The sequence below is a fragment of the Hevea brasiliensis genome, chromosome 16 (assembly GCF_030052815.1).
Source record: "Hevea brasiliensis isolate MT/VB/25A 57/8 chromosome 16, ASM3005281v1, whole genome shotgun sequence".
Lineage (NCBI taxonomy): Eukaryota > Viridiplantae > Streptophyta > Magnoliopsida > Malpighiales > Euphorbiaceae > Hevea > Hevea brasiliensis.
Genome location: NC_079508.1, coordinates 64,414,921 through 64,422,542, shown reverse-complemented (window position 1 = coordinate 64,422,542; position 7,622 = coordinate 64,414,921). Strand labels below are relative to the sequence as shown.

At 34.0% G+C, this 7,622-nt stretch overlaps 1 protein-coding gene across 2 annotated transcripts; it reads left to right on the top strand.

Moving 5' to 3' along the window:
* The first annotated feature begins 1,555 nt into the window (after nt 1-1,555).
* On the top strand, nt 1,556-5,565 carry LOC110672954 (uncharacterized). 2 transcript variants are annotated; one of them, XM_021835891.2, is made up of 10 exons: nt 1,556-1,763; nt 2,352-2,487; nt 3,093-3,231; nt 3,312-3,524; nt 3,657-3,795; nt 4,291-4,441; nt 4,538-4,647; nt 4,746-4,843; nt 4,945-5,011; nt 5,223-5,565. In XM_021835891.2, exons 1-10 carry the CDS (start codon nt 1,671-1,673, stop codon nt 5,310-5,312), a joined length of 1,236 nt encoding a protein of 411 aa, XP_021691583.2. In that variant the 5' UTR covers nt 1,556-1,670; the 3' UTR covers nt 5,313-5,565. The 2 variants fall into 2 exon arrangements, with proteins under 2 accessions (XP_021691583.2, XP_021691582.2); XM_021835890.2 differs by having other exon boundaries at nt 4,942-5,011.
* The last annotated feature ends 2,057 nt before the right edge of the window (nt 5,566-7,622 follow it).

The following is a 7,622-nucleotide window of genomic DNA, read 5'->3' as shown; positions in this document are numbered from 1 at the left end:
TCTCAGATTGCAGCAAGATTAACAGTAAATGGCCTCAACTTTCATATCAGCAAAAACATATCAATCATAAAGTTAAAATGCATAAATGTAAAGAGCAAGGGTTGAGAAAATGAACACTGAAATTTTTATAGTGGTTCGGCTTCAATTAGCCTACATCCACTCTCTCAAAGATCCCACTTTGAGTCTTCACTTCACTATTCTTCTCTTTTAAAGGTAAGAGACAAAAAGCCTTTTACAAATCTTCTCACCAAAACTTTTACAAGTAGCTTCACACTTCTACCAAGTGTTATCCCAAACACTTTTCACAACCAAGCTTCAATAGGTGCTTGAATGACCTCTCATAAATGATAATAATGTGTTTAAAACTCACTCTCACTCAATACAACAGAATCTATAAAGATGAGTTGAGTAAATAAGCCAATGATGAGCAATAAAACACTTTGAGCACTTTGAATGAAAGCTTTTATGATTTTGAACAATGGAGAGTCTTTCATTAAGTGCAAAATGGCCAAAGGTAGGTGTATTTATAGCTTTGGAACGTTTTTTACCGTTGGAGAACTCATTTGAACGTTACAGATACGAATTTCAAAAAAATAGCCGTTATTTTGTCGTTTTCTACGATGTTGTGCAGAGTTGAGACAGTTAGCATAATTAAGAAAATAGCAAACCAGTTAGCATACTAAAATAAGTAGCAAACCAGTTAGCGTACCAGAAGAACTTTTCTGCATAACTTTCAAAGCTATAAAACTTTACACCAAATCATAGTCAAATACTTTTTAGGCCAATAATGATATTTAAAAGAAAAATCTTTTGAGGGATTGAAAATAAGCATAATTGACTTTTACTGCTCAATTCTGTTCACAAGTAATCCTAAAAATAAAACTTAACTTCTATACTATATGTACCTTCAATTCTGATTTTCAATGTAGCATTGGAAGGTAACCTTTTCTTCTTTTATCTCATTTGATTCGTCCTGTGTTATACTTAGAATGTCATCCTTTCTTCAGAAGCACGAATCCATCATGAAATCCTTGTGTCTTTTTCTTTGAGATGCACAACACTTAAAACAATATTAGTTTGATTCTAGTTGAGTTTTGATATCATCAAAATCTATGCTCCTTTAAGCTTGTGGGGTCAACACATAATTAATATATTTATTTAAAATTACTCTTAAATGCTAAGAAAAGGAAGTTAGATGGTTGAAAAATAAGTTTAAAAGCCAGCTAAAAAAATTTAAAACAAGTTGAAAGGGTGAATAAGGGTATTTTTGGATGGGTGAATAAAGGATAAGAAATGATAAAACGAGAAAAGAATAATAATATGGGATACAGCCAAAAAATTTTATGTTTGGAAAGAATATACTAATAAAAGAAAAATATAAAATATAGGAATAAAAATAATTATAATTTTTAATTTTTTTTTCTTACATCTTGAAATGAGTGTTAAAAATTTATTAAGATTTGAGAAAAAAAAAAAGTAAAATGTAAAATTGTAAAAATTGTAGACCGTATGACACCGTTCATAAATCACGTTAGACCGCGGAAGATACTGTAGTGTAGTGTTGGTCCAGCTAAATCCCTTAGCTAGGGTTTTTCACTCTCTCTCTCTCTCTTTCTCTCTCTCATCTGCCGCAAGAGCAGGTTTCAATAGCTTTGCAGATAGCCCTTGCAATGACGACCATCGTTCCTATATCCGAAGAAGATCCGACGCTCGCCGTCGTCCGCTTCACCTCTGAGCTTGCCTGGGCCGACGCGGGTCCTGAGGTATCTACATATAACCTCTACAACCATGCATGTTTGTGTATCTTTATTTGTGCCTGCATCGTCTTTGGCTCGGGAAAATTTTACTGCTACAAGGTCTTCTACGAATCGGCCTCTGATTTCATAGTGTAATAAATTTGGAATAGATTTTCGTCAGTGAGTTAGATCGACTGAGTGAAGTTTTTTTTTTTTTTTTTTTTTTCAAGTTTCATGGTTACTGGCTCAACAAAATAATACGATTGCGAAATTGCATCGTTTTGCTTTTGTTTGTTTTGTGCTTGCTTTAATCGTTGATTGCTTATTGTCAATTGATTTGAGAAAGTGCTTGCCTGTTGCTGTGTGAGCTAATGATCTGATCTAAAATTCAGAAATGCAAAATACAGTTGAGAAAATGTGGTGAACAATTCCTATGCATGCCTGAGCATGAAACAAGCCTTTGGCTTGTGTGATAACCGTTTAGACAGTTAAAGAATAATGTCCTTTTTATCTTAAAAGAGGGAAATTTTCATTGGTGATCAAATTTTGATTGTTTCTATGGTAAATTTAATGTAATTTGTAATTGTGTTTAATTATGTATTGGTTGCTGCTCAGGTTGCAGAGCAACAAGTTTCTAGGCTTTGTGTGGAAGCACAAGAATGCATGGTGATGGGCAGATGGTTGGACTTGGCATCTTTAATGCTCACTTCAGCTGACTTGATATTCTCCAACTCTAAGGTGTCAGAGAAAGGTATCTATCTTATTTATGATCTCAAATTCTATAATTCCTTTCTTGTAGAAAGTTAATTGAAGGGGTAATTGTAGTGCACAATAAGAGAGAGGGTGAGTTAATATATGAGAAAGTGAAATTGTAACCCATGCTATGTCACATGAGACATTTGTACTTTTGGAAAGTGAAATTATAACCCATGCTGTGTCACATGATACAATCGTGCTTTTGATCATTCTTGTGATGTGATTGAATATGAACCTGTGTGCATGCTTATTTCGGTTTATAGGAGTCAGAGGACTAATTCAAAACTTGTTTGAATTTTGGCTTACTCAGAAGTTAATTATGAATTAAATTAAATTAAATTAAATAAGGTTTGCATTTTTATGTTTAATGATGATTTACTGATGCCAGAAAATGTGCAAACATTTAGAATCCTGTGGACGATTGTGTTCATTAGGTTATAGATTCTAGTTGACATTTTCTTGGAGGTTCTTGCAATTAGCATATGAATAGGGATTATGAGATAAGATATAACATGTGTAAACATAATATGTTTGTTATTAGTTCATTAGTTCTTAGTTCTTACTTGTATAAACATAATATGTTGTTATTTATCATGCCAGATCTTGAGTGTATCTTCACTGTTATATGTGATCTTGTCTCCAAGTTGGAAAGTCCAGATGAAGCACTTGAGATGGCAAAACTCATATGCGGAAAAATTATTCAGCAGCCAACTGACAAGCCTGCATTGCGATTGAAGATGTAATGTGAAACAATAAATTCAATTTAGTTTTAGCTTATAAATTTTTGAAAGTATTAATTTATGTTGCCTATTTTACTAGCTTGTTCAATCTGTACAATCTGCTGGAGAACACATACAGCCGGTTCTATGTTTACATGAAGGCTCTGAATTTGGCAGTGAGCGGAAAAGTCACAGAGCATGTCATACCTTCTTTCAAAAAGATTGATAGTTTCTTGAAAGAGTGGAATCTTGAGGTGAAGGATCAGAGGGATCTTTTTCTTGGAATTTCTAATGTACTGAGAGAGAGTAAGAGGTACGACAAGAAGATAACAGTCTGAGAGTGAACTTATACCTTTTCATCTATTTAATTGCCATCGTAAAGTTCTCTTGTCTTTGACTTTCAGTGATATTTTCTTATGCCTTTTTTTTTTCTGGGTATTTCCAGCTCAGGAAAGGATTCTTTCAAATTCCTGACCAAGTATTTAGCAACCTTTTCTGGGGAGGATGCATATGCAATGGGTGAAGCCAAGGAGGAAGCTGTGCGCACAATTATCGAATTTGTCAAGGCACCTGACATATTTCAGGTATGTCTCACTGAATTTTGAACATATGTCCCAGGTTGCTGTATTTCTCCTTAAAATTAATGTCAACTAGGTCTTGTAGGCTCGTTTGATGTGTTAAATGCAAATAGAAATGTGTTAATCGTAGCAGAAAAAGGCCAAATCTCAGTTGTAATCCCTCATTAATCGTGTCTGGCCATGTAGCCTTATCTCAGTTGTAATTTTTGTGGTAATGTGAATGTGGTTAAGCATGCTCTGTCTAAACAGTATACTGTTGATCTATAAATTGACTAATTTTTTAAGCATGATGTACTCTGTATATTGGATTTTTGGCCATCTTTTTTTTTTTTTTTTGCATTTTGTATTAATTTTATATTTTTTAAAATGTTGTTTTTTTATCAATTTGCTTTTGCAGTTTGCATCAAGACATGAGTTCTTTGCATTTTTATTGTCTTTGTTGGAATAGTTCAATAGATAAATTTGGGTGCTTAGAGATTGATTTGTGTAGCTATATTGCAGTGTGACCTGCTAGATATGCCTGCTGTGGGGCAGTTGGAAAAGGACGCTAAGCATGCATTGGTATATCAGCTTTTGAATATCTTTCTGACGCAGAGGCTAGATGCCTATTTAGAGTTTCAGGCTGCAAATTCTACTTTGCTGAAAAGCTATGGTAAATGTTTCTTCTAACATTGATAGGCTGCTAGATGGGCTAATGTTTCTTCATTGTGAAATTCTTTTCAGCTTTGTTTCTTGCATGTTATCATAGGTCTTGTTCATGAAGATTGTATATCAAAGATGAGATTGATGTCATTGGTGGATCTTGCCTCAGATGGATCTGGTCGAATTCCATATACTCTTATCCAGGATACTCTTCGGGTAATGGGGCTTACAATTTTGCATTAACAAGATTTACCGCTCTGCTTAACTTTTGCTATTATGTTTTTCTACTTGTACTCATGCAATCGTTTTTCCAGATTAATGATGATGAGGTGGAATTATGGGTTGTGAAGGCGATAACAGCTAAGTTAATCAACTGTAAAATGGACCAGATGAATCAAGTTGTACTTGTGAGGTAGCCTCTTGCACTTCCTTCTGATGATGGCAATGTTATACTAGTGCTTAAGATTTATCTTGGCCATTCAATCTTTTTCTCCAATTTTTGATTTGCAGTAGCTGTACTGAGCGTGTGTTTGGGCAGCATCAGTGGTTGACACTTATAGCAAAACTTGCTACTTGGAGGGTAAATTTTCTCAACTGCAATCTTGTATCTTTGCGCCTTCTCATCCCTTTCTGCATTTTAGGGCTCAAAGGAAGTAATAGTAATTTGTATTGGTACTTAGTCCAACGACTTAGCTATATGCTAATATTGGAAATGAAACTGACAATTTGTTATAATAATTTTCCCAGCTTTTCTTCTAGTGTCATTGCGTTGATGTTCTCATGTTTTCCAGGGCGATATTGCGAATGTGATAAACACCATCCAAGCTAACAAGATGACTGAAGATGGATCACAGGCAATGCAAGGGTTGATGATTCGTTAGGTTTCTTTACTCTTGTTCATTAGTTCCAAGGACAATCTCTACGTGGATTGTAGAGTAGGTGGGACGATGATCTGGGTGTGTGCTATGTTACTATTGGTTATAATTTTGTTTTAGTTAGAGCCAGGTGTATTGGAAAATTTTGACACAGGTGATTGTTATGACATTCTGCCATGCTGAATGATTTTACTGAGATTGTACGTATAATCTTACACCTTATGCATTTAATTTTAACTTAATTTCCTCGTTGCTTCGACCCATTATTTTTAGATTGGCCCCAAAATGTTGTAAACGGAAGTGTCCATTTATTTTACTTTCCGATGTTACGAAAAAAAAAAAAAAACTCAATTATTTTAGGGAAAATATTTATTGATAAATTAAGTTATTTTTATTGCTCGGTTGGAATTAACTGGTGCTTGGAATATATTGAAAGACATTTTTTTTCAACATGAACTTATTAAAATATTTTGATTTATAAGAATTTAATAAATTTATTGTTGAATGAGAAAAGTTGCTGACAATAGAGGGAGGTGGTGGATGAATTATGTTAAACTGGCTAATCAACTTCCGCGGTGAAATTACATAGAATACTGAAAATTTTTTTAAGAAAATAGAAAAAAAAGTAACAATGCAATACAGTGTTTTTTAAGTCCAATTAAACAGAAAAACACAGTTTATTTTAGACATCATACAATTAAAATGTATAATATCTCAATTTAACTCAACTAAACTTTTATCCTAAAAAAAGTTGAGATTGGCTATATGGATTCACTTTCTCTACTCTAAACGATTTTGGGTTAATCTTCAAAAACGTTTTCTCCATTTTAAACAATTTTGGGTTAAATCTTCGAAAACGTGTAATGCTTCAAGGTCATGTTATACTACTCTCCTTCAAGTCAGTTTAGGTCTATCCCTTCTTTTCTTTCTATCATCTAACCTAAACGTGCTATACTTGTCTAACTGGACCCTCTGTATGTCTACGCTTCACATGACCAAACCACCTCAATCTCCCTTCTCTCAACTTATCCTCAATTGGCACCACTCCTACCTTTTCTCTAATACTCTCATTACAGACTTTATCTAGTCTAGTATAGCCACTCATCTACCTTAATATTCTCATCTCCGCAACTCTTATCTTAGACATATACGACTCCTTTAGTGTCCAACATTTACTACCATATAACATGGCCGGTTGTATAGCTGTACGTTTAAATTTTCCTTTTAACTTATTGGGAATCTTGTAATCACATAAAACTTCCGTGACACTTCTTCACTTCAACCATCCGACTTTAATCTTATGACTAACATCCTTCTCACATCCCCCATCTACTTGAAGGACTAAGCCGAGATATTTAAAGTGATTACTTTGGGACAGTACCACTCCATTCAAACTAACTCCTTCTCTATTACCAGTTCGGCCTTCACTAAATTTACAATGCATGTATTCTGTCTTCGTTCTACTTGACTTAAAACCCTTTAACTCTAGAGTATTTCTCTAAAACTCTAGCTTTCTATTGACTCCTTATCGCGTCTCATCTATCAAAACTATATCATTTGCAAACATAATGCACCAAGGGATACTCTCTTGTATATATTTCGTCAATTCATCTAAAACTAATGTAAAAAGGTAAGGGCTTACAGTTGAACCTTGGTGTAATCCAATTGAGATAGAAAAATCTCATGTGTCCCCTCTCACTGTGCGCATAATAATAATTGCTCCTTCATACATATCTTTTAACACTTGTATGTATCTAATAGATATCCCTTTTTGTTCTAACACTCTCCATAAGACATCTCTTGAAACATTATCATAAGCCTTCTCTAAATCGATAAAAACCATGTGTAAATCTATCTTCACATCTTTATATTTCTCCATCAAGCTTCTAACGAGAAAGATAGCTTCCATAGTCGAACGACCAGGCATGAAGCCAAATTGATTGGGAGAGATAAAAGTATCATGACGTAGTCGATGTTTCACAACTCTTTCCCACAACTTCAAAGTATGGCTCATGAGTTTAATTTTTTTATCTGTATGTTTCCTTTATTTTTAAAAATAGATAGTAAAATATTCTCCCTCCATTCATCAGTCATTTCTTTGAGTTTAGAATCTTATTAAATAATTTAGTTAACCATATCACTTTTATGTCTCTCAAACACTTCTACCCTTCAATTGGTATTCGATCGGGTCTATAGCCTTTACCTAGGAAAAATGCCAAAGACATAGTAAGTAACAGAGTGACTTTCTAACCTTTATCAAGGCATTTCTCGAGGTTCAAATCATTTCTTCATACGCTTGAGAAATGCCACGTTCTA

Bases quoted from the DNA above. Each gene is read 5' to 3' on its own strand.
- LOC110672954 (XM_021835890.2), top strand. From the start codon at position 1,671: ATGACGACCATCGTTCCTATATCCGAAGAAGATCCGACGCTCGCCGTC. The intron at 4,442-4,537 runs GTAAATGTTTCT...ATGTTATCATAG, and splicing joins TACTTTGCTGAAAAGCTATG to GTCTTGTTCATGAAGATTGT. The intron at 4,648-4,745 runs GTAATGGGGCTT...TCGTTTTTCCAG, and splicing joins TTATCCAGGATACTCTTCGG to ATTAATGATGATGAGGTGGA.